Here is a 27,377-nt window from a genome sequence, read left to right on the forward strand (position 1 = left end):
TTCTATAAATATTCTTACTTTTCTGATGAATCAATGCTCAATATTTGGCCAGAAGACGAGTCAGCTCCCATGTCATGGAAGCTCTCAAGGGGATGTAGGGGGAGATTTTCCAGCCTTGTTTTTTCTATGTCACTCCCTTTTTTTTCTGTCCGGTATTTTTTCTTGCACACAGCTTCAAATGAGCAAGTACATCTTAATCATCTTATACACCCTATTCTGCATTTTCCCCCTAGAAAAGCTGGCATTACAAGAATCCAAACTGTATTACAAATAAATAAAATCAATCTTGCTCTAAGAATAGCAGTTTTAAGTGTGAATGGCACAATACAGAATGCTATTGGTGGTATTTGAGCAAGCCCCAGATTACCTGGCAAAGCTCAGTGGCACAGACCGGCAGGAACAACACGATGGGGAACAAAGGGAATGGCAAAGTTCTGCAGGTAGTGAACACTCCTGGCCCTCGGCTGGGTCAGTCTGACTCACGGCATATGTTGGATGATGCCCATCATTCGACAAATATGCAAGACAGGGATTTTAGACATTAACAACATGTTAGATCACCTCTGGGTCTCCACTCTCATCATATGTATTGTGGAAATATCCATTTAGAATTTTAGCAAGCAGCATAGTATTGCCTTTAATTGAAAAGGGACAGAAATGCATGTTTCTCTGCTCATATTTCATTTCTCAGCCATCTATTCTATCTTTAGAAACACAACTTCAAGTAAAATGCATTAATTTTAACTGTAGTCCCCTCTTCTTGAAAATAATCCAGTAGTAAACTGGAATCAGGAAGAAAACACAAGACTTTTAGACAAACAGGTTTATAAGGTTTATTGTCCATTGCACATACATGGATTATATACAAGTTAGTAACATAAGTTACTTCTTAATTTTCTAGAAGATTGTTACAGCAAACACTTGCCATTTTAAAACATCAAGTCAGAAATCAATTTCAAAAAGGTAAATATGACAATATTTTAAGAACAAAACAAATTGCACTTGGTTAGGAGAGTCAAATACAGGTTTGACTATATGCTGTAACAAACTATATAGCAGGTAATATTACAGTTAGAAGTAGCTTTTGCAGTCCATTTGTACATTAATAATTTTTTTCAATTTTACTTGTTTAAAAACTTGTGAATATTTCAAAGATTTCTTTTTCTTCCTAGTATTCGAGATTCACATGAAATGCACTAGCAACTAAGTCTTTATACAATTCCTATTCAAATATAAGAAGAACACCACACCTGAAAATAAGGAGAAAACTAAAACGTATTGATTTTACATGTATCATGAGATGAGAAGTATGGAAGGTGTGTTCAGCAAGAAAGCCCTGTCCACTACTTACATAAAAGAAGATTTTAAAAAATAATCACTGCACACAATACAAAGGGTGGGGTCATACTATACTTTTTAAATCTCCTGTAACAGTACTATTCCTCATTACTGTTCACAGATGAGTGTTTCCATAGCGAACTTGTTCTCAAAGTGTCGAATCTTTCGGCAGTTCGTGGCTTCACGCTTCTGAATTCCTGTTGGATTGGGAAAGAACAACAGAGTGTCAAGAGAAGAAGGGCTGAGGTACATGAGAGGCAGAAGTTTGCTATGCTAAGATGTCACAGAAATCAGAACCACCCCTCTCCAACCCTCCCCTCCAATAAAATACACACAGGCACACATTCAGACATAGAAAATCAATTTGCAGGGAATGATCCTGAAAGCGTGGTGAACCAAATTCCAGTGCTGGTTTAGTGAAAACCAACCTGCCAAAACCCCCCACTGGCTAGTTTTAACTCAGATCAGTTCTCAGTCTCCCTCTCTGCGCATCTGTAAAAATGCTTGTGGGGACATTTATTACTACAGGATAAACATACTGAATTTTTAATTGGATTTTGCTATTAAAACCTTTTCATTTTCAAACATCAATCTAAATTGCTTTTATAAATTGTATTTCTTCTCTTTGTTTTCCCAAGCAGTCAAGTCTTACAATATCAGAGAAGCAATTAAACTGCTTTGGTATGCACTTGCCCACCACATGCAGATTACACAACAACAAGAAATCACACAACCAAAAAGCAAAAAAATCAAACCACCAAAAAGCAAATCCAAGTAACATCTGAATGCAAGTAAGGCAGAATTTAATAGCTCTTCAAGACTTTTCCAAATAATGTTTTTCAGCCATTTTTCCATAAAAAAAAGTACCAAGCACTATAATTTTCCTGTGAAGACAAGCTCTTATTGACATTTCAGTGACACAAAAAAGAAGGCATAACAATGTATAGACGGCTTTAATGACAAAAAGAACTTGCAATTCTGTACTTGGACTACAAGGCTAAAGCTTCTCCTATATCAAAGATTTTTCTTTGGTTTGGGGTGGGGTGGGTGGTTTAGGGTTCAAGATTGAAGAAGAGCATCAACAAAAGCCTGAGCTCCAGAAAACACACCCACCCACACACACACGCTCACAGACATTTTGGCACTCCTAGGTCACTGGGGCCTCAAGCACTTTTGCACCATGACACGACTTATTTGCACACCTACACAAGAAAATATCAGACACGCTGAGGCCCACAGAGCTGGCAGTGCAATATGCAAGCCTTGCTTTCATTAGAGCCTTCTCAGAGCACACTCAGGCGTCACTGCAGCTTTTGCCACCACACCAGACGGCGGGAGGAGCGTTTACCTTTCATGGCTTCCTTGCGCTGTAGCTTGTAGGTTTCCTTGCCACGGCAGAGGCGGTAAATAAAGAATCCCAGCTGATCCACGTTTTCAATGCGATCAGTAACAATCATCTGCTCATGAATCAAATAGGACTGAGGCAAGTATGTTCCAGCCTGTTGAACAAAATGTAACAGCTCTGTCAAAAACCATCTCTTCATAGTCTGAGTATTCAAGAAACACTGCAGTGTTTTTCTTCAACATATCTTCAAATTATTTCAAGTTATGTATTTTCCACTAACTTTCATTCTAAATGTGTACTCTTCACTGAGTACAGAAACATGTAACAATTACATGCAAAAAAGTCACAGAACTTCCACTGATGCCAACACCCACTGCGGTCCTGCTACAGTAACATCAGCCTTCAACAGGTTTTTTTTTTCTAGGTGTACCCACTGTGACAGGCCAGTTCTGAAATTATCATCCAAATTTTTCACTTAATTAGTAACAGCTCACTAGACCTCAATGGGAACAACTCCGAAGCAGGAGTTGGCAGAACCATGATCCACATGGAGATCATCTATCCCTGTAAGTTATTATGGCAACTTGTAAGTTATGGAAGTTATCATGGACGAGACCATCTATCCCTGTAAGTTATTATGGCAACTTGTAAGTTACGGAAGTTATTACGGCAAAGCCAAAGTGGGACATCAGGAGTTTCAAGGCAATATACTGAAAAAGGGGAGAGCCACGATGACATACAAAGGCTTTCCAAGCCCTCTCTAGACCCTCCAGTATTATTCTGATTAAATGATGGAGGAATCTGGCTCTGTGCACACCTCACTGTACATGGCTGAAGATGCACAGACTTAGCTGCCAGCCGATTTTCTACCACCACTATTAAATAATCATCCATTTTTAAAAATAGTAAGAAATCTTGTTAAGAGTGGTTCTAATTTATAGCAGTGTAAAGAGGGTGTTCCTTGCTCTTAAAAATAGAATGATCAGCTATTGTGAAAACAAATTCAGATTCTGTTGTGAAACATCTCTGTATTTTTTAGTGACAATAAACAACTTGAAATTTCCGCTGTGAAACAAGATCATCTTTTCAGCTCCAGTGACATGTTGAGAAGCTGATTAAATGCTATTATTCCCAGTAAAGAAAGAAAGGACTGCATAAAATTCGCTTTAATTTTTGCATGAATGAATAAACTATGAATCTTTTCTTCAATATATATTGTGAGGAAAACAACAGCAACTTTTTTTTTCTCTAAGTAACAGCTTAGCAAACATCCCTCTCCCAAATTATCATACTCATTATTAAATCTCTGCAAATGACTGCATCTTAACTCCTGATCTCGAATCTCAGGAAGGAGTCCTGATGGAGTGCCAGAGCACAGCAGCAGTGCAGGGCACTAGCAGGGTGAGCAGTACTGCTGAGAACTTGGGGGGCAGCCTGCCAGGGCACTCTTGGGCTCATGCCCTCCAAACCACAGGACGTCCCAGCCCACCCCAGACCCACCCTTCTCAGTTCTCCCTGGGTGGGACAGGAGGAGAGGAAACTCGGTGCAGGAATCTCCTCTGCCCAGTTGCTGCAGGAGCAATTACCCAGCACTGGGATTCAGCATAGCCACAAATATCATCATTTTTGAGACACCCTGTGTGCTGTGTACAGTTAAAATTAGCCAGCTGTCTCAGCAGCAGGAACAAGGTGGATGAGCAAATATATCTGGGTTTCTGTTTTAGTTCCCAAAGAAACAAAGGAGGCCTTTCATGTCTGCACACTGAAGCAAACTGTATCAATATACAGAAATGTGGGACTTTAGGCTAAAATTATGGTGTTTCTTGAACACCAGAACAGCCCAGAGCTCCACCATGTACATAAAATGCCCTCTGCATGTATTCAGAGCTCATTTTAATGAAACTAACACATTAATTTCATACTGGTTTTTTTTGTTTGTTTGTTTGTTTGTTTGCTGGTGCAACCAGTGTGACTTCAGGACAGTATTTACTCACTTTATGAATCTGCAGCAGAGTTTTCCAAATTCTAGTTACAAACATTTAGCCTGATTTTCTGTGACATCAAATGCCCACAGCATTTGTTAATACAATGAGAATTAAGCAGATGTCTCATAAAATTAGGGCACCCAGTGTTGGGGACAATGATCAAAACTGTTTGCTTTAGCACGGATTTTCAGTTAAATGTGTGATGTCTGGTTATCCTCTTACTTGTAAACCAAGCATATTTGATTCTGTACTAATGACAAACTAGGAAATTAACAGATTTTAATAGTGGAATTTGTGTAATCTAAAAATGGAAAGAAAACAGCACAGACAAAGTTAAAAAAAATGGGGTCACTGAGTTTTACAGACACCACATCATCCTTATGTACAGGAAATGAAAATGTGGTTAAATAGCCAGTCTCAAAATAGGAAGCAAAAAAGCAGCAAAGGACTTACTTGTGGTAAATTCTCACATAAAATTTATTTATACATACAAACCACTCAGAAATGGCTAAAATGTTTCCTGGAGTCCTAATTCCAAAGCCTTTTTTGAAAGATGTAACCCCAAAGATGATGTAACCGTTCTGAAGTTACAAAAGCCCAGTAAAATATTAAAACATTCTCCCCAAATCTTAGCCACATTTCATCACCCCTCTTCCCCACTGGACTATTCTGCTGTTCTGTGAAGAAACCAGAAGGCCAGAGCCCAAGGTAAATACTATCTAAATCAGCAATTGAAAGCATACATTATGTGAAGTGCACAGCAGATCCAACACATCTCGTGTGCATCACCCTCAAGCCACTGGATCGAAGTGGGGACCAGCCCCAGGCTTTAAACAATGCTCCTGTAAAAAGCATTTCCCAGCCTTATCTACTCCATGCCTCTCAGCTAACCAGTCTTAGTCCAGTGCACACATGCTTTACAGAAACTTCAGTCACAATGGATTACAAATTAAAAAACACAGACTACTATCAAAGAGTCCAGCTACACCACATTTACATGGTTTTGTCAGCCAAATTTATAGCACTAAAGAAAATCAGATTTTTTTGCCTTCCTCTGAATTAATGATTCCTTCATGACTGTAGATCATTGTCTAAGTAGGTTACACACTTTTTTTCTCTTTGCAAAGACCTCTAGTGATCATGTGCCTTTTGTGAATGTCAGAGTTCTGCAGAAGGGAAAAAACCAAAAAAAACTTCTACTTGTTCCTGTCTTAAGAAAAAATTAGTTGTGATTTAATCATACCTTGATATTGATGAGCAGCTCCAGGAAATTTTTTGGTGGCATAACAACTGAAGTGTTCAGAGGAATCACATAGCACTTATCCAGGCTAAGGTCAAGATAGGCAGTGAGTCTCTATTGAGAAAACATTTATTTTAATCAAAATAACAAGAAGATCAGAAAACTGACAAACAGATGTTGCTGAACTGCTATTCTCTTGTGCTGGTCTTCAAATTATTCTTTTGTTCACTGTGAAGTCTGTCCAACAAACTCCAATCTAAGGGCAAGTAAAAGCACAACCAAAGGGCAGCCCTGATGAGAGTTTGTATTTTCAACAGGTATTATTTGGTCAAGGCAGCAGGCGATGAGGAGCTCAAATGCACCATGCAAGGAAACTACAAAGGTGTACCTGAGCTGTTATGGAAACAAGAACAGTGTTCATTTATGCTTAGTGCCTTCATTGTGAAACAACAGGGCAAAAACCTGGCTCTAATCTTCATGCTTTTATATTTTGTTATAGTCTAAAGAGGAAATGCTGCTGTAAGAACAAAACACAGAAGGAAAAAAATTGCTGCAGATAATGCAACAAAAGTAGTTTTAGGTTCAAAAATATGACTGACTTGCAAGGTTAATGATTATTCACAGTTGAATTATTATCTTTATACAATACCTGAACTGCAGTATTTGCCATTATTTGATAAAAAGCTCAGGGAATTACCCTGATGAATCCTGTAGCTCTGTTCACTGAGCTGTGTTTTACTGCACCTGTTCTTGCTAAAGAAGATGTTATCTCTCGCTGCTGAAAGCTCTGAGGCTGTGTGTATATATAAAATACTGAGCACCAGGAGCCCAGCAGTCAAAATAATGCCAGGACAGCAATCATCAGTGCAGCTAATCTCATTACATGGAGCAAGTGCTGTATCTATGGCAAATGACCCTTGCACTGACCTTTAAAGCAAAGCCTTGAACTTATTACATCTAAAAGTAAATTTTTAATATTATATTGTTCTTACTTGCTGCTTTAGTTTTTCACTTTCTAGCTTTCCCTCTTTAGAGTCTTTATTCTAACTCTTAACAGAAGATCCCTAAATATATTCTGAAATATTATTTGAATTACATAGCTTGAGCAAGCAATGTTTTTCCTCCAAATCTGGCTATGAATATTTGATAGATAGCACTTTAAACTCCAAAGTTTGCATTAAAAAATAGGACACTTCCCTATTCTTTTTCAGCTTAGCTTAAAAAAAGCTGTTCAGCGAAGTCTTCAAATGTTCACAGAGATTCAGCTTCCTGAAAACCAGCTGTACAACATTTCATTGCCATCAGACAGCTCCAACCATGCTGATACAGAAAAGGAAGGCTTCTAATTGTTCTGCAGATGCTCTTAACACTGAGAGCTGTAGGCCTGTCAACTGCCTAAACAGAAATTTATTACCATGATTCCTATCAATCAAGGTTATTTCCCCCAAAAGGGAAGATAGCATTGAAACCTTAGTTGAGTGTCTCTAGGAATCATAGTAGCCTGTGGTGCACAAAGAAATTAAACTTTGGCTTCCTGTGGCACCTGGAAAATGAGCTGTCTTCCATGGTCCTTCTCCTTCTGCTCCTGCTTTGGGGGTTTGAGCCATGCTAGGAGAGCATGCTAGGATGAGTCCCTCCAAGCTGATATCAAAGCTGCCTCAGCCCTTTCCAAATTTCCCTTGGCACCACAGCAGTTGGTCAAATTCTGGCTCAGTGGACTCAGCAGAGCAAGAACAATATTCTCTTTTGTTTCTCATACTAAGGAGAGCAAATAGATCCAAGATTTTTCCCTTTCTAAAAACAGAACTGTATTTGCAAAAGGTGGTTTACACACTACCTGATGATGACTCTATCGTGCTGTACTTTATGCCCAGTTAATAACTGCTTGCAGCCTGCTGCTGATCAAAACATTGCTGCTGCCTCCTCCACCCCTCTGCTTTCCCCCACCATATTAAATGAGTATATTTATGAGGATGACTGAGAGGGAACGTTTTTTCAAGTTTTAAATGCTTTCAACTTCTTCAGACATATTTCTTACCCGGTGGAAGTCGTGGACGATATCAGCAGGATCGCTATCAGCAAATTCAGGGACTGGCACACTGATAAACTCAACATCTTCCTCCTCCAGGATCTGAATATTTTGCTCAATTGTGTGGTAGCGAGCAGTCTGAGCCTCTGCCCCAGGCTCAGGTAAATTTAAGCCATCTTCAATGTACTTTATTCCACAGAAATACACGCCACCCTGCTAAAAATAGCAAACAACCCAGCAACAAAAAGATCAGTAACACAGAAGTTTAAAAGTAATATTCTCTGAAGAAAAACTTGTCAGACTATATGAAATTTTTTGCCTTTGATTCATACACCAAAGCAGCAGCCAGTTGCTAACAACAACAGGACCATTGCTAAAACCTCAGTTACACTCATCCCAAAGGGAGTTCTTCACTTGAATTCAAGGAAAACAGGATCCCACAAAGGAGATTCTTAAAATCCAGTCTTCCGTGTATTTTGAGAAAGACAATGAAGTTCCTACATCTGTATGCATGTGTATTATTATTATTATTATTAAATTATGATCTAACTGTAAAATTATTAAATTTTAAGTTAAATCTAAACAGTTAAATCTAACTGTTAAACCATTAAAAGTCAAAATTACGAATAAAACCATTAAAACTGGTCATCCAAATCACCTCTAAAAAGAAGTCAAACGAACTCTAAATTTGATCCTGCTTGCAGCAGAGGGCTGGATTAGATGTAGATGACATCAAGACTTTCCTTCCAAACTCAACTAATCTGCGAAGTTGCTTTGTTTTACAAGACTTCAAGAGTCTGGAAAATCAGTTTCTAAAATAATTTTTGAACAGTTTTAAGAGACAAAAAGGTAAAAAGAGAAATTAAAATAACTAATTTGTGTCATTCTGCCAGAGAACATGTGGCACACTACCCAAGTTAAGCATAAAATTCAGTTCTGAGTCAGAGGAAGTCATGTACCAAATTTACACACCAAATAGTTTTAGAACTATAGAACTCTGCATATGCACATGCCATCAATTTAAAATTTTACATTGAAAACGTGTCTTCACTGCAATGTCAGCTCAATTCCTGAACGTTTCCTTTAAGGCAGATCTGGCTCATAAACAAGCAGCACAGGTTGGAATTAAATGGCACTTTCAGTTTCATCTCACTGGCAGGTGAAAGGTGGAGCATCCAGTGCTAAGCAGGGGTGAAATGTCCATTAGAAATGCAGCAGCCCTTCAGCTCCTCAGCTCGTTAATCCACCCACCGGGATAAGCTGTGCTGTTTAAGCATCATCGTTTGCAACACTACTTATCCCCTGTAAATTTGGTTAATGTGATAGCCAAATAGGCTACAAACTGCAAGTTCAGCGAGAATTTCTCAAGTTTAATGACTTGGCTTTCCACATTAGCAGCTACTAAAATGGGGGAAAAGCAACAGTCCTGCCATCAGGGACAAGAACATGATTTTTTACCTTATAATTAGGTATTCTAACCAGTGGGTTAGAGAGATTCATGTTTTGCTTACCCTCTCCCTTCCTGGCTCTGTGATCTTGCAACCCCAGCAGTTTCTGAAGCAGGGAGGGTGTGCTCCCACCACTTGGGCAACAGCCTAGCACATCCAGCACTGCCCTGTGACAACTCCCCCCAAGGGAGACAGTATTTAACTCAGATCTCCCATGTTTCAGGTAAATGATCCATTTCCGTGGCACTGGTGCCTTCACAGAGCTCCTCTTGCAGCAGTGCTATTTGTTAAAAAACTTAAAATACATTTTTTTAGAGGTCTAATCTTGTCAGTGTGGATTAGACTTGACAGAGCATGTTTAAACCACACTGACTGTGCTTTTCCCAAGTCCCCTGCAGGGCCCATATTTCTTATCCATGTGGAGGCTAGGGAAGGGGAGAGTCGCCACAGTGCCTTCACAAGCAGCTCCTTTCCTGTACATTAGCAGTGCCTCATGTGTTAGGAAACCTGGGATCAAACAAGGAGGTTTTCAAGGAGTTAATCCACCTCCAGTACTTGGCACTGCAAAAGAGAAAAGAGAGCAGATAAAAATCTGGGACACCACTGGGGCTCCTAAACCCAAGTCCTATTTAGATACAATCTTTTCTCTGCAAAGTGAGGTTTTCAAAACTGTTGCTGTCTTCTATTTGCCAGCTTCACTTCTGCCCTCCTCTCCTGACAGGTAACCTCAGAGAAGGTAAAACTCTAGCCTTTAGAAACCAAGAAGTTTTGGAAAGAAAAAATAGTTTACTTGCTTTGGTTTAGTCTGTTCCTCCTCTTCTAAATGTAACACAAAAAGAACAGTCTGTTGCTTCTCTTCCCACAGAGAAAAACAGCCCTCTCATAATGAGTATGTGACTTACCTGGAATGCAAAATATTTGTACAGATAGGCACCACCCAGGAACACACCAGCCAGCATAAAGGCCAATCCAAAGCACATGCACCAGCACCAGGCCCTTCTCTGTCCAACAGGCACAGCATCCTCAGGGTCCTGCAAGGCATCAGAGAGGGACCTTCAACACACTGTTCCCAAGGCAGGTAAGAGAGCAGATACTTCAGGCTCAGCAAATACAAACACTGCATCCACCAGAAAAGGCTGTACACACTTTAGCACAAGTGTTTTGAAACTTAGCTTGTTTAAAATTTAAAGATAAGTCTATTTCAGCTGAGGTGTAGTAAAACTTGTACTTTTAATGCTATCATCACTGACTACATCTGCAGACTAAAGAGAGAAATGTAACAAAATCTCCTGAGATATCTAATAATACACAGTGAGCCACTTCCTCAGAAAAATATGCATTCTCAGGCAACCTCCATGCAACAACAGCAGAGCAAGGAAGTCAACTCAGAAAGGTCAGATTCTGTTTTACCTTAGTATATGCAATGTAATTGAACCCAAAGAACCAACAAAAGATCAAAGGTAATAAGAGCAGCAAAATAAATCCTCTCCTATGTTGTTCCATCAGAACAAAACAGCCCTTACCACAACTTGGCTGGCAGAATAGCCAGGGTGGGAATGAAAAAAATATAAAGATGCATTGTAAGTTGTTGTTAAGGAAGCTTTCTGCTCTATCTGCTGTTCATGTAATACTGAAGGAATGACAGGATGCTTCCCCTTTAGGGCACTAGTTTGCATAACCATGCAGTCCCCACAGGCATCGTAAGCAATAAACTGCTGCTTGCAAAACCTTTCCTCTATCAGCCACATAACAATGCTCTCTCTCTCTCCCCAAGTGTTTGTTTAACTCATATACGAAGTAAAAAAAAAAAAAAAAAAAAAAACAACCAAAAAACCCAAAAAAACCCCAATAACAACAACTATAATATAATAATAAAATAAAGAAAAAAATATCCAACTTTGAGCAACCCTGTTCCAAGCCAGGATGATCCTGGGAAAACATCTGAATTCAAATAAATACAAAGAAATTCCTTTACAGCCACAAAACAAGGACGACGAGGCAAAATCATTATGACAGAATGAACAAAAAAACAGCAAACCAGAAAACTGAGGAAGAGCAGGACAGAAGCACTTGAGAAGGCTTTGATAGCCATAGTTGTTAGTCAGTGTTCTGCCTGATATGTTTTGCTGCATTTGCTAGTTAAGATGTGGTACACTACCCAGGTGTGGGTACAGAACCCAGCTGCCTTGGCCCAGTTAGGAAGGAATTTCCCTTATCTGGCTGAAGCAAGTCTGACACCAAATGGAAAGGGGACCCTCCTGTAAATGGTGGGAGAAAGTGGCACTTCCTAGAAATGACTCAGCTATTTGGAGAAGGGTAAGTAGCATTTTGGAGGGACTTACTTCTTTTCACTGATTACAGAGGGAAATTCCTTGGTTAACAAAGTAGGCACCTAATTCATATGCAGCTAAACTTAAGTGATGTGAAACCCACCTTTACAGTACACTGCAATTACCTTTCATACAGAAGTGGCAATGCAGCTTCTTTTCCAGGCAATGGCTGCCAAAATCTGATTCAGAAATATTTAGAGTCAAACTGAAGATATTTCACACATTTTGTTTTATTTTACCTTGCTAAACACCACAGTAAATCAGATTGTGAAATCTCCATCTTTGGAGGTTTTCAAGACTCAACTAGAGAAAGCCATGGCTAATCTTGCTTTGGCAACCATCCTGTTTCTAAAGGGAGGTTGCAGCAGATGACTTCCAGAGGCCCCTTCAAACCAACATTTCTGGGATACATCACAAGGCAAAGCGAAATCAGCAAAATACCATTCACTGTGGACTGAACAGACACAATGTAAAGACAACAAACAAGTTTTTAACACTTTAAGAATACCAATTATTTAGATGCCTGATTTTTAACCTGGCCCTTTGCAAAGACTGAGAACAGGATCTAATACCCATGCTTATCTAATTAATTCTCAGATCAATGTGGATTCTTCTGTGAATCATCTCTATTATAAATCTAAACCAAGTAAACTAAGGATTTTTATTTTTATGTTGCCCTGTATCATTAGGTAACTATTTCCCTCAATATTTCAAAGCATACAGGACACGTGATTGAAACTTTTTGTAATAGCTGTCACTTAAACCATTCCAAGTTAAAGCCAGAAAAAGGGATAACAAACTGCCTTTGGGATACAATATCAAAATATTCCCTAGTGAAGAATATAAACAGTATCTTTATTCTTGCCTAGACCTGCTTTCATTTCCCACGCCTTTTTAACTTCAACCAGAATTATCCATTAATGGAATAACTGCCTCTTCAATTTTTTTTTTTATTATTTTGTAAGTCCAGAAAGTCAAATAAAACATGCAACTGGGAAATTATGAGGAAGGCACACTGAGTATGAACACCTACCTGGAAGTGGGGGTTAATGTCAGATCAATTTTCCACAAGCCACCAAAATAATCAGAAAAAAAGAAAGTAACTTTTACTCTTTAACCATGCTAGGAGGAACCTGAAAGACAAGTTTATCAGTATTCCACCTAAAATAATTTTCCTTTGATATATGAGATGAGAGATGTAAACAATGGGTTTAATACAACTCTTTTATCCTTTACCACCAGCTAAAGGCTATCATTATTATTTCTGAAGGTGTCCCTTGTGGTGGCATGTTAAGCTATTTTGTATTTGTAGTTACCTATCATTGATATGTCCCCAGACTACCAAAACCAGCCCACTGAATTCAGATCAAAAGTTCAAGCCTAGTTTAGGCTCCTTCTTAGGACACTGAATGAAAGCACAGCACCTTAGCACAGGTAGAACTTGAAACTGACAACACTGAAAAGATTTTATGCCACTGAAAGAGAACAAAGAACTGACTTCCTAGCTTGAAAACTAAGTACATTATCAAGCAGTTTAAAACCAGCTTAAATTAAAATATGAGAAATTATTTACTGAAGCCTAATTATATATGTAGCTGACCCATGGCTAAACTCTCTAAGCCTTTGTATTGTTGCCGTAACAGCTTCATTTGGGCTGTATTGACCCAAAAGAATAATTTGTCCCTTGCTATAAAAATCTGACCCTCTGCACTGCAAAAGAAGGAAGAGCAATGGATGCTCACCCTCCTTCCAGGTGACTCATGTTCTGAAAAATACCCCATTAAGTGAAAGCAGATCCCCACTAAGAGGGACAGTGCTGAATTAGCGCTTCTCCCCACATGGTTACAATGCACTTTGTTCCCCGGCAGCAGCGCTCGCTTCTGAAGCCAGAGCACAACATGAAACTGCAGCCTCAATGACTAATCTTTCTCTAGGCCAGCTTTCCACTGCCAGAGGTATCTCACAAAAGAAAGCATCATGTACTTGAGGTGAAGACTGACCTCTAAAAATACACCTCTCTACTTATGTGAGCAGTAATAAATAACTACTGTCCTGGTACCTTTCTTTCCTCTCTGCTTCATGCCTGCCCCATGTACTTTCAACTCCCTTGTGAATCCTCAGCCTTAAGGTGATGCCACAAAATTCATCTCTGATGCAAAATGCCTTAAGAGGAACTGGATGCAAGCCCAAAACTGGCTTGTTTCCCTTGATGAGCTGATTGTTCTAATTGGAAAACATTTGATTAGCCTATTTCCCATGGATAAGACATGAAACAGAAGCATCCCTCCGCTACTTGTACACTAAATCCTATGGTGTTGAAATTAAATGGTTCAGGACTTCCCAACCTGAATAGCTTTAAGCTCTGCAATAACAATTTCCTTTCAGATAGAAAACAAGTATTAAATTCTCTATTATTTGAGACTAGGAAGATTTAAATCTATAGTCTTCTTACAAAGAAGTGACAAGATGACTGCAGTTTTCAGAACAGGTCCCTTCATTGGTGACCACAGCAGTGAATGTAAAACTGCTCTCTGCCTTCTTACTAAAACCATTAAACACTCCTCAGATGGGCACATGATACCACAAACTATTTACCAGAACACTCTCAACTACAGAGAGATGTGCACAAGAACATCTTTATGACACTGAGCATTAACTGTTCTGCTAGTTAATAAAAAAAAAAAAAATAGTAAATTAAAAAAAGAAAAAGTTTATAACCCCATAAACCTGCAAACACTAGCAGTTATTAATGGCTAGTGGCCATATATTCTCTTGCTCTTTTCAGTTCAATTTTAATGCTATTTTTTTTTCTTTAATATATGCTGTATTTTAGAACGGCCAAATTTATGTTTGGGGTAATATCACAAATGTATTCTAACAAGCTCCAATGCTGAGCCACAAATGTGTGTAATTAGACTTGATAATTACTTAGATTTTCCCCTTGTGGCTTTTTGTACATAGTGGAATATAATTGCTTTAACATTATAAAAGTAAAGCAGTCTATAAACTTACAAGGCATATGTCTAGTTCATATTAAAATGAGTGAGAAGATTATCAGATCTTGTTCCTTTGCAGAAATTAAGGACACATCTATCTAAACCAGATATGACGGACGACATGATGTGAGAAGTCCAGAACACTGTACGACTGCGGAACAGCTATGCAAAAGATAATGTCCCAAATTTAAAAATAGATAAGATAGCAATAAAAATAATTATGGGAGGGGGAAATGTCTTTTGGAATGAACAGTCTTCAATCTACAGAGAAACCATATGCAGAGCATTACTGAGAATTACAAACATTACCAAAAATGTCTGCAGCATAATACACAAAACGTCCATAATTATGCACATGAGAATAACATCTATTACATATACACAAACACATATATCAAAGCTTACAGTTAATGTGGGTAAAATTGGCTGCAAGTTATTCAGAACAGTTTTTCCTCTAAGGTCCTCTGTGTGCCACTTAGCTCACATGGATGGACAGAACACAGTCAGACAGACTGAGTTTCCTGAAGGCAAATATTGACCAACTGCAGCTGTAATTAGTGGAGGGGGAAGAAGGGAAGTTAATGATGACTCCCTAGAAGTGTTTTTTAATGAGAGAAGCTAAAAAGTCTTCAAATAAAATACTGACCAGTGGCTGTATAAACTGAATTCTGTTGGTCAGGCTCGCCTGCTCTGACTTGTAAATACGACATCTGTAGAAAATCCTCACGAAAGAAAGTAAATTTAAAATGAACTTAATTTAGAAAGAGCTCTGCATTCCTTCGATGGTATTCTTGCCTGAAGACTGCTCCAAGCCTGGTATTCTATTTATTACTTGTTGCAGATGGGAAATTAAGGCAGGCTTTTGCAAGACTCCTCACTTGGCAGATGCTGTGAATCTGGAAGGGGATCATACTGATCTGCCTCTAAAACAGCAATTCTATGCTTACTAACAAAATTAAATTTCAAGTACAATCATCTTTTAACTTGCTAGTTGGAAAAAACCACTCTATATACAACAGATGCTCCAGAGATTTCTCACTTGTCCAGAAAACAAGCTATGGCTGTTTATATGCAGCTGATATCTGAACACTGCAACCCCTCAGTGCCAGCACTGCCAGTCCTTCGGTCATGACGGACAGGGACCTGTCCATCCAACCAAAGGCTCTCTGCCTAAAGAACAACATGAAAACACTACCTTACTTGTGCTGCTGTTTGCTGTAGTCATGTAGCCTGAATAAACAAGGAGATAAATCAATTAAAATTATCCATTAGGCAGCTGGTACTATTAACCTCTTCTTCTATTTCTCGTATCTGTATATGGTCTTTGAAATAGTATTGTAAATACAAAATCTTTTAGACAGCACTAGGAAATCCAGAAGTAAGAAGAAACTAAATTCCAGAAGCTTTACAAGTTCAAAGTCCAAGGTTGTTTTAATTGGTGAATGTTATCTTTGACGAAATAATGGGGGAGTTTCATTAAAACATACTGTGCCTGTCAAATGACTCATTTCATTGTTCAAACATTGTAACTATAACAGAATAAAAACATCAGTATAAGCAGCCAGCTCAAGACCATCTTAAAAGGGGAATGAGAGCTGGTGGCCAGGAAGGTAGCTGCAGCTGCATGTATTGGGAGAGACACAGGTGAAGAGAGAACAAAAACTGGAAAACAGGCAAGAGTAGGGGAACAAGAAATAAAACTCAGAAACATGTTAGAACATGACGAGTTCAAATTTTCTGCAGGAAGTAAAGAAGATTACAACTGTAAAGTGAATGTTAAGGACAGGAATCAGCAGTTCATCCACAACTATGTGATAGAGGAACAACAAAAGAAGTATGTCCTGAAGAGTAATCCAGCAACTCCTAACCAACATGAGTAATCCTGATTTACCTAAACACTGCCTTCATTTCTGAGATAAGAGACTGCAAAACCTGATGGCAGTCAACAATTAAAGAGGATGGGTAAAGAAGGAAAAAGCCTGTAACTATTCAAATTGCTGTTTTGGTTAAATTTTGGAGTAGCATTAAGACGAGCAGTTGTTAGCTCTGGTCTTACATGGACTAGAAAGTGACAGGCTACTTAAATGGCCTGAAAGTTGTATTTTTAGATCAGGCAAAGAATTCTTTTCAGGTGATTCACCTGCACTTTTGGCTATATCCTCATCCCAGGCTGTCTACAGCAAGTGTACAACTAACAAAACATTGTATCTGATGTTTTCTTCAAACTGTGTTCCCCAGATTGTTCCTCCTCTCTGTCCAGCTTCAAGCTCTACCAGCTTCCTTCTCTGGGCACTTACCTATGTCTATGCCTCCTGTATCTTTCCTCACCCAAAGCAGAGCTCTCTGGTATCTGCCACACACAGAGTAACTGGGCACACTCTATCTCCATTTCCTCCCTTCACCATTGCCCCAAGATAAGCCACTCATCACCACGCTCTGGTGAAGAGGAGATGAGCTACAGCCACAGACTTTGGTCTGCCACATCAACCAGCACAGCACTCCTGTGCCTCCTGGCCTGTGTTTTCACTGCAAACCCTCAGGGCAGAACTGCCCTCCTGGGTTTCTCCTGTACAGGTATTAGCACCACAGGACCTTAATATCATCTTATACTCCTACTGAACATGATGAAACACGTATTTTACCGCATGAACCCAAACACTGGAACAGCTTGCCCAGGGAGATTGTGGAGCCTTCCATCCATGGAGATACTCAGAAGCTGACTGCAGGTGGTCCCAAGCAACCAGCTGCAGGTTGTCCTCCTAGAGCAGGGGAGCTGGCCCGAATGACCTCCAATGCCAGCCATTCTGTGATACACATCTACAGTTTTTAAGCAGCACTAATACTATAGAGGATGAGGATTAACAAATAACTCTAACCACTTGCTTCATTTAAGGGGAAAGAAAAAAAATCAGACTTCCAGGAGTGCTGGGTCTGTGCTAGACAAGTAATAAAGCTCCACACATCCTTTACTTCACTATTGGAGTTTTATGATTCTTCTGCCTTCTCCCCACTCCCCTGCCATGAAAACTTCAACTAAACCTACAACATTTGGAAAATATCTTGCCTCTAAAAGTCTGGATGCTCAGGATGGAAATCAGGTTTATTTAGAAAATATATTAATGTTGCTGAATTTCTCTACATATTTTCATAAACTGGAATTACGGAAATTTGTTCTGCATTCCACACTTAGTTTTCTCACATATTTAAAGGAAATAGAAGTGTTCTGGTGCAAGTTTGCAAGTGATAGGCTAAAACATGCAGGTGGAAAGCTTGCACAGGTATCTGGCAAGAGGGATTAATTTTTTAAACAAAACCCCTCAAGCCTAAGAAGGCATATGGGACATTCTTCAGAATGCATTTTGCTTTCAGAAAACAAAATCACCACACCCTTTTATAGTTACAGCATACCGAACATGGCATTTCATTAAACTGTCCAATTCTGGAAAATGCTTCATATTCAAACATTGCCAAAATAAACCCCTTACCCACCTGCACTTTTTGACCTACAACTGACTTACATTCTGCCATACTCACAAGAACTACACTAAATCAATCTATAACTTTAATGAAGTATTTCTTTCATCTTTATCCTGAATGAGATCAGTATTTGAAAACAGGAACTTAGAAGGTTCCTATTCCACTTTAAATGGATCAATACTAAATTATCTCTTTGACCTTGATTGTTCCAGTCCCTGTTTCTCCCTTACCCTGCTCAATTCTTATATCTGAAATTTCTTTTTTCCTATGACTGCCTGATTCTCAGACATCAGTGTGATGGAACACTATGAGAATTTAACCTAGATTTCTCTCAAGGCTATTTTCCCAAGTGGCATTGGTTCTTTCACCCAAGAGATCTCATTAGCATGCACATATGCACCACTGAGCCTCGGAATTTAATAACTCTATTCCCAGTTCAGCCACAGATGGTATGTCATCTCAAGCAAGTTACAAAGGCTGTGTCTCAGTTTCTCTCAAAAGTAGAATCTAGCATCACAAAACCCTCTTGTGAGGTCTGTAGTCCTGCTTCAAAGGAGGGTAGACTCTAAAGCCTGTCTAGGTTGCTCAGGGCTCTTGACCAGTCAAGGTTTGAAAACTGCTAAGACTGACACTTCAAAGCTTCTCGGGGTAATTTTCTCAGCAGCATTCAGTTCTCCTCAAGACTGAAAAATATTGTGCTTCTATCTGTCAGAAGCTCTCTTTTATAAATTTATGACCACTGTCTTTTCAGTCACCTCCCCAGGCACTGGGAGGCTGCTCTTAAGTCCTCCTTGCAGCAGTTTCATCTCTGGGTTGAACAAGCCCCACTCCCTTGGCTGCTCCTCACAGGGCGTAACCTCCAGCCTCTGACTATTGTGGTGGCCCCTGCTGGACTCACACCAGTTTGTTGCTGTCTTTTTTTGGATCAGAGAGCTCTCAGCCTTCAATGATGCCAGTGACTAGCATCCAGCTGACTGTCCACCAGAAGCCCTGACTCCTGTGGTCTTTTTCAAGCAGAGCGGCTTCCCAGCCAGATGGTGCCCAGTATATCCTGATGGCTGGGATGAGTCTGCACCAGGTATAGGACTTGGCATTTGCTATTTCTGAAACTCATGAGATTTTGTTCAGCCCATTACTGTCGTCTGTTGAGGCTCTTGTGAATGGCAGCCCTGTCCTCAAACACATACACTCTGCTAATACATGTATTAGTGAATTAGAATGCATAGTACCTGAACAGCAAGCACAGTTCTCTGAGTGGAAACCATTCTATATGCAAATACAGAACAGCATTTAATTGTAGCAGTTATGAGTATCAGCACAGGAGAGCCGACCTTGTAAGGCTGACGTTTAATTATGCCCTCTTTCCAGACAAAACTGTTGTAACAAACTGAAGGGCTTCATTGCAATCAGACTATTCCAAGTCTGAAGTGGAGCACACACTCCAGCGCCCAGCACCTGGCGGCACCACACCCTGCAGGATCACAGACCTGGCCAGCATTCAAACACCTCACCAAGAGCTTCCCAAAACTGCTCACTGCACTGTGCAGCAGCCTCCGAGGCGTGTTTGGCCTCACAACCTTGCAAAGGCTGCTGCATTTTCAAGTAAGCGCAAGGGTTTTCTATTTCTGTGTAGGCTTTATCTTTTAAAATAAATAAATAAATAAACAGGCCTTAGTGATTCAGCAACTTATGCGAGATCCACCCCAGAGATCACTCACCCCTCCCAGTTATGATCTCTCCAGCCTCCTCTTTTTCCACAGTCATTCCACCATCTCATTCTACCCACAAAAGAGCAGAAAGCTGCCATCAAGGCAGGAGTTTGCTGAACACTAGGACAAAGACAACCACAAATTAACCAAGGACTTGCATTCAAGGAACTCTACTCTTAAAATGCCTGTGGGTTTTATTTTTATGTGTGTTTATATATATGAAATTATATGTACTGCATACTTAATAATATATCAACTTTAGAAAAATTTAGAAAAATATTTGTGTACGTGCACATGCACACACTGACACCACATGGAAAGGACAAACAAGATACCAATTTTTTTTTTTTTTCAGGATCTCTATAATAACTGTTGGGCAAATAAGATTTTAGCATTTTGTCATGATGAATTTTGTACAGCTGTTGCACAGAGGACCCTTGCTTGTAGATGACACATGGATCTCTCAGGAAAGACCTAGTGCTTTTCTGTAAGTCTTTTGTGGCCCAAACCCTACCTAGATCACATGATGTCTGCCACAAAACCATTTCTGACTTCACTGCAGAGCTCAATCTTATTAATTATCTTTCCTTTGGTTTACCACATCTGTAAAATTAGGACAGATATCCGAATTTTATAAATTAGCATGCTTTTCATCTGTAGATTCAAAGTAATTTCCACTGAGGATAAAAAGCAGTACATAAATAGTAAGAAAATGAATGTTGTATTATTCATACAGATCAGGAGACTAAAAGCAGATAATGCTAACCTTTGTCAATCATAGCACAAGGGGAGGAAGGGGAGAAAAAAATAGGGAAAAGAAAAAGAAATCTGTGCAATAAGAAACAAAACATATAATTACTTATCCCAGCTGTAGTTCCATTTTAAAAATGTCATAATGTTTTTGGAAGTACAGAATAAAGAATATTTAAAATTACTAGGACTTAAAAATGCAGTATTTGTGTTTGAAGGCATTTCCTGAGGGTCACAGAGAGGGCTATTTTCTTTTTATGAAGAGCTATCTGATGCCTGTACGTACTGGCTAGAAAATACATATAAAGCTGACAAATATTCCAAAACCACAACTGCAGAACAGCTACCTGAAAACATTACTGGAGGTAAGAATGCTTATCATTCTTACAGACCCCCCACCCCAAAGCCTATTAGCATCAACATTTACTAAAATGCTGTTAAGAAAAAAACAGGAAATAAACCTACATAAATAACAAAGAAAATAGATTTGAAAACAGAAAATAGTCTATAAAACCAGAACTGTTAGGTAACATTTGCAACTGCAAACATTTCATTAAAATACTCAACAGAAGAAAAACATATATACACATTACATTTTAAAATTAAACTTTCATTGAAATAGATGTTCACATGTGGATTAAATATTCATTATAATGGAATGAATCTAAATCATTTCCCTTGAAAATACTGCTGATTCCAAGAAAATTTTCTTTCACAGGAAAGCTCAGCTTTTCATTTTGATCCACATCTTCAGAAATTAACTAACTTAACTTGATCTTTCCCATTGAACAAAACTTTCAACAGCCTCTGTTTAAGTGGTATTCTTCATACTGCAATGCAACATTAATATCTAAACTAGTTTCTTGAGGCTTATCAAAAAGATTATTGCAGCACAGAAAAGACAGGAGTGAACATAAGAGAAGTACTTCTGGCATTTACCGTAAAGATACATTACTGTGCAGGATAGTTTTTCTAGATACTGCACTAAATAAAGCATCATCTAATTACAGACTCTTCCATATGATGATATTAAGGGGGAAAAATGTTCTCCAAATACATTTTTAGGGCAAAGGTTTTCAGCCAAGTGAAAGTTTAGGAATCTGAAGAGAAACTATTTAGAACTGCAGAAAGCATTCCTGCTGTCTTTCTAGTCATCCCTGCACTGAGCTCACACGAGCTGTATGGTACAGCCACCAGCTCTTGCTCAGTCAGCCAAAAACGTGAATGATACAAACAACTGATGAAGCAGTTATCACAAAGGTCTGGCAGAATACATCCTGTTTCAAACATTAAATGTAATTCTTCTGGGAAATGGCTGCATTTCTCATCCAAAGCTTTGTGTTTATTATTCAGGTCGGGAGGTTATGAGAGACAGAAAAGGAAGTGAGATACTGAGCACTGACAGAACTCCTCTGTCCCACAGGTTTGTGCCCATTGCTGGGGGATGACACTACCTCCTCCAGATCACATTTTGGATTTTGCAATTCCAAATCCCTAAACTCACTTAAAAACAGCAGGAGATTGTCAAAAGAGCACCACAAACTTTTAGAGATCTTGGTTTTTTAGTACTGTCTCAATTGTTGGCAGCCTTTAAGGAACAGCTTTAGGAGCCAAAAGTGTCAAGGCCACAGTCACCTTATGTTCAGGAAGCTGCACTACTTAACCAGTAGCACAAATTCATCATGTAAAAAAATGCAGGGGAAGCCACAAGGCTTCTTTTCTTAGAAGTCCCTCATTAACAACCCAAATTTTGTTCAATAAAACTCAATTTACCCTAATTTATCTTTTTGGGTACCCATTAAGTCAAATAAAATAACAGGTCGAGCCCGGGGTACTCTTTGTGCCTGAAACTGGAGTGTTTTCATCTATGGTTTGGTGGATTTTCATTAAAATTTTAGCAACATCTGGGAGAAGAGGGAGAGAATTTACACTGTTAGAATTTTTTTCTTCTGGTCCTCTTTTAAATAATCATGTCTTAATCTCCACAATTCTCTGACAGATAGCAGAAGCTGGTTGGTTTAATGACCTAGTTGCATCACAGAAAATAAGAGGAAAATACAAAGACTGTTCTTTCCCCAATGGCATCTGGTGTAAGGCCTATAGAAATTTGGCTGGAGAAAGCCTATAATGGGAAAATGGAAACTCCTGAAAGAAAAAAAGAAGTGAAAACCAAACAAAACAATCCTAAACCACCCAGCTACAGGGACATTCCATGAAGTGGGAAAACCTGCTTTCCTGACAGCAAAATAATAAGCAAATTATTATTTTTTAGTAATAGTAAGCAAATTACAATTTTTTTAACTTTTGTGTGTATATATATATATATATATGTATGTATATAGATATGTTAAAAACCTGCAAAGTTAATGCCTTTACTATTACTTCAAAAACATTTAACACCAATTACACAAAATCTGAGGGTTTTTCTACGCAGCAAAATAGTGCTCACTATTTGTTGCTCAACAGTATTTCCTAGGTGGATCACTTCACTCTGTGTTAAAAAAATGTCTATTTTAGTATGCTTTAGGCAAGATTAAGCTGAAGTGAAAAAAAGAAGGTTAATTTTACAGGTCGGAGTAATAACGTTCTTATAAGGAATAAATGCAGAAAGCTGCTTTTAAAATTCTTAACATTTACACTTTCACACTGAACTCTGCATATGCAGTTATCCAATGGTCAGCCACAATACATATGTGTGAATCCACAGCTTCTGTGCACAAAGCTGGATGTGGTAAAGATGCACCATGCTGAGCACCCCAAAAAGAGAAAAATAGTTTTAAAAGGTTGCCACTGAACCTGGCAGGAGGGAGCAACAGCCCAAGTCACTGAGGGCGTGAAGATTTTTGGGAAGGCTTAATCTACTGAATGGCCTTTATAAAATGTCTGAAGACTTCAGCTATGCTCAGAAACCATCTTTGGCTCTCCAAAGATCTATTGTAGGAAGAAATGTTGAAAGACCACACATTGTTTGTTTGTTGGGAAACTGGGTCATAAAACACCCTATTGTAAAGACAATGAGCAAAATGGAAAATGAAATGTGGCCTAAGACCCTTCACTAGGAGTATTCTGTATTTTGGCCAAGAATTATGACATACAAGTACCACCCCAACAACAGAGTTGTAATGGCTGCCTACAGTAATTACGGAGACACTTTCACTACATGCCATAATACAGAGCAGTGATTTATGCAGAGACAGGATTAGCACTCTAGATTTTTTAACTCCTTTTTAAGTAACATACTCCAAAACTTAAGACCACTGCCTTCTGCAAAACCTTTTTCTTTAAGACGTTGTTTCCGTGACACGTCCCCTACTCTTCTTGCCTCTTCCTGTCTTACCATCCCTGATTAATTTCCGAATAGTATCTGCATCAGAGGTTACTGGGCAATTTTTGGCAAAATCAGAGTATTTCTATGCTGTATCATCAGCATATTTTAGCTGCAAATGCTCTTTGCTAAGTCCTTGGAAGATTATGTGTTTGAGAGTAATCCTGCAATGACAGAGTGGCAGTCTTCAAGGCACTGTGCTGGGAAAAGCCGCAGAACGAGGCTGTCAAAGAATTAGCCCAAAAGCTCATTCCATGAATTTTTATTTTCTTGACATTTCAGACTATTTGGCTTTATACATTAATCTCAGCTAGTTTACTAGTATCTCTGGCTCAAATATTTTTAATTTCTTGGTAATAAAATTGTGATAGTGCAATTCTGTTGAGCCTCTTCTTAGGGTTTTCTCTTGACTTCAGTCCAGAATGCCTTCCAGGACTTTGTTCATAGAAGAAAGCTTCATAAAATGTTGCAATATTTTTCATGTTTACACTTGTGATCCAGATCTAATTATTTTCCTACAGAAACAATGTAGGAGAAGGGAAAACAAATGTCCCATATATGCTGTTTTGGAAATGTGACCTTTTTCAATCTACCAGAATTCTTCCTTCCAATATACATTCCCACACTGCCTCCAAACCTCACTTGAAGCAAAGGGATTTCCAGCAGCGACGTGATGTGAATAATGCATTTGTCAGATGTGGTTTATTTTCTCCCCTTTCCTCCAATGAGCTGCATAGGCAGCTGAAGTTGTGGATGGGTGGGGGAAGATCTGTTTCTAATACACTTGTATTCAAGAAGGCAAAGTTCAAAGAGTGGATCTTGCACTTACCTCAAAGGTATCAAGTTTTACAAGGGCCCTCAGTTCCTTTCCACCCCCCCCCCCCCACCCAAAGATCTGAGAATAAGCTCCCAGACTTGAAGAATCACAATACCTCTAGAGCTACATGGCTGTGCTTGTTTCACTACTGTTAATCCTGCATGGATTGCACAGGCTGTTCTACAAAAACTACAGACAATGCTACTGTACCACATCTGCTTTTATTGATGCTTTAAAACACAAAAGCTCAAAAAAAGCTTACTCGAGAATTTTGCACACTGTTAGGTGCAGGTCTGCAGTTCTGCAGACAAAAGATAGACATGTGTCAAGGAGAATGTCAAAGACTCATCTCTCAAGAGCGCTCGTTTGTTTTTGGAATTTTCATCTGTACTGAGCATTCCCTCCTAGCAAGCTATTTCAGGAGTGTTTCAAGCTTCGTTCAGGCGTGTTCATCCCCTGATAGCAGTGCAAGAACTTTTCAGTAGCTACTGTGAGATCAGACCGCCTTTTGACCTGGTTAATAAGTGTTTACAAGGCTCATTTCTAGGCAAGGAAGCCAAAGTTAAGGCAGATCTTGTATGTCATCCTCAGCTGCTAGAATTTGGAGCTCCACATTAAGGAAATCACAGTCAAATGATACGCTTCCGTCAGTATCTGGACAGGGTCGGGAGGATTCGGTCCCCAGTGTACAATTAGCCAGATGCATTTTGTTTGTTTAGTAGCAGAAAAACAAGCCCAATTTGGTAGGCTGTCTGGAAACAAACATTATCCAGGGCAGGTCTGGATTCCAAGGTAGTAAGAAAAACCCATTTTCTGGAACATGCAGCTTGTGTCTTGCTTATGTGCTTGGTGTCACAGTGACCAGCAAATCTGGGGTTAGGAAGGAATTCTACAGCTTAATCTGGGCTCAGGGAAGACATTACTTCCTAGACAATAGCTCTCCTCTAGGAACAGGAGCACCTAACAGATTTCATATAATTGCAATCTGAGCAACAATACTGTCTCATCTGTTGTGGCGCACTGTTCTGGAGACTTAAATACTCTGGTCAGAGTTTTATCTGGAAGCACAGTATGCTCAGCGGAAGTGTGAAATTTAACCACTTGCTCTGTCAGGGAGATGTCACTAGAAGCACCTTTCTGGTTCTCCTCGGCTGTGAAATGACAGCGGATTTTGCAGGTGAGAATCCAGCCCCATCAAAATCACAGCAAAACCTGGACCAGGGCACAACTTCACGCCACAAACTGAACAGATACTGTCCTCCTACGCAGAAATTCACCACAAAGGTTTAGGAAATTATTAAACACTATCACTTTTGAAGAGCCAATCTGGTAACTCAGAGGCCCGAAGAACAAGAGACTGTGAAAGCCAATGAAAACAGCAAGACACTGTTTATGTGCAGCTGGCCATTTTTCAAGTTTTCATTCCCTTCTGAAAGAGCTTAGAGCAAATTACACTACTCCGAATTAAAAACTGGTTTTGATTACTGAAGTATAGAAATTGCAACCAAAAACCTTTATATTCTAGGCAGTTTTGCACTTCATAAACTTAAAAAGCCTCCGGTGTTTTTTCTTCGTTGCTGTTTGCAGAGGGGAGGCGACAGCAGCGCCCGGAGCTTGGGTGCAGTTTTGGGGCGGGGGGAGGCAGCTCTTTGTTCCTTTATTTAAGTTCCGAGGCGAAGTTCTCCGCACCACACAACCACCAGGCTCTGCGAACACGCTGCGGCACAAGCGCGGCCGAACTTCACCCTCCAAGCGCTCCCTTGCCCTGGAGCATCCGGGGTCCGGGAGCTCGCCAGCAGCCGGCCGGGCCTCGCTGGGCGGCCGGAGGGAATGGCAGCGGGGGGAACAGCGGGCACGACCCGCCCTCTCCTCTCAAACCAGCTCCCACCGCCGGCCCAACACAGCCAGGGCGCTGCGGGAGCGGGCGCGTAGCCGGCCCCGAAAGCCGAGGTGGCCGCGGTCCACGCGCTGCAGCGGCTAACAAAAAAAAAACCTCCAAAACAAAACCCCAACAAAAACCCCCAACCAAACAAACGGAAAATCGGAACCAGCACAGAGATCCCCGGAGTGGGGAGAAGCGGAGCCGAGAAGCTCGCCCTGTCAGCCATTTTAGAAGCGTGAGCCGATGGGGCGGCGGGGCGCACCGCTGCGCAGCCTTCCCCCGGCCCGCCCGGGGGCCATCGCCGCGGGCAAGGGGCGTACAAAGCACGGCAGCGTCCCCGCCGTGCTGCCCTCCCCGGGCTCCGCGCGAAGCGGACCGGAGCAGAGCGGAGCGCTCGGCGCCGCCGGGCCCCGGAGGGTCGGTCCCCCCACCGCCCTCACCTTGGCGTCCGGCGGCAGGATCAGCACCTGGCTGTTCTCCTCCTCCTTCTTGGCAGCCTCCTTCTGCGCCAACGCGGAGTTGAACGACACCTTCACCATGGCCGGTCCTCAGCACCCCGCACGCAGGAGAACGAGGACGAGAAGCAGCCCGCACCGGCGGAGCTTCGCGGTGCTGTCCCCTACCTTGCCACCCTCCGCTGCTGCCTCGCCGCGGCTGCCGCCCCCGTCCCCTTGTCAGGCGGCTGAGAAGGAGGAGGAGGAGGAGG

The 27,377-nt window shown here is 40.3% G+C and overlaps 1 protein-coding gene across 2 annotated transcripts; it reads right to left on the bottom strand.

The window, feature by feature from the left end:
• Positions 1-808: 808 nt before the first annotated feature.
• ITM2B (integral membrane protein 2B) lies at positions 809-27,377 on the bottom strand. 2 transcript variants are annotated; one of them, XM_018908656.3, is made up of 6 exons: positions 27,112-27,377; positions 10,288-10,416; positions 7,947-8,150; positions 5,912-6,022; positions 2,687-2,837; positions 809-1,535 (listed from the first exon to the last, which is right to left on the bottom strand). In XM_018908656.3, the coding sequence occupies exons 1-6, from the start codon at positions 27,208-27,210 to the stop codon at positions 1,447-1,449; spliced, it is 783 nt and encodes a 260-aa protein (XP_018764201.1). In that variant the 5' UTR covers positions 27,211-27,377; the 3' UTR covers positions 809-1,446. The 2 variants fall into 2 exon arrangements, with proteins under 2 accessions (XP_018764201.1, XP_009101187.1); XM_009102939.4 differs by having other exon boundaries at positions 7,947-8,153; positions 27,112-27,375.

This window comes from Serinus canaria, chromosome 1 (genome assembly GCF_022539315.1).
Source record: "Serinus canaria isolate serCan28SL12 chromosome 1, serCan2020, whole genome shotgun sequence".
Classification (NCBI taxonomy): Eukaryota; Metazoa; Chordata; class Aves; order Passeriformes; family Fringillidae; genus Serinus; species Serinus canaria.

Bases quoted from the DNA above. Each gene is read 5' to 3' on its own strand.
- ITM2B (XM_009102939.4), bottom strand. From the start codon at position 27,210: ATGGTGAAGGTGTCGTTCAACTCCGCGTTGGCGCAGAAGGAGGCTGCC. The intron at 10,417-27,111 runs GTGAGGGCGGTG...GATGCCTTGCAG, and splicing joins TCCTGCCGCCGGACGCCAAG to GACCCTGAGGATGCTGTGCC. The intron at 1,536-2,686 runs GTAAACGCTCCT...CCAATCCAACAG, and splicing joins GCGCAAGGAAGCCATGAAAG to GAATTCAGAAGCGTGAAGCC.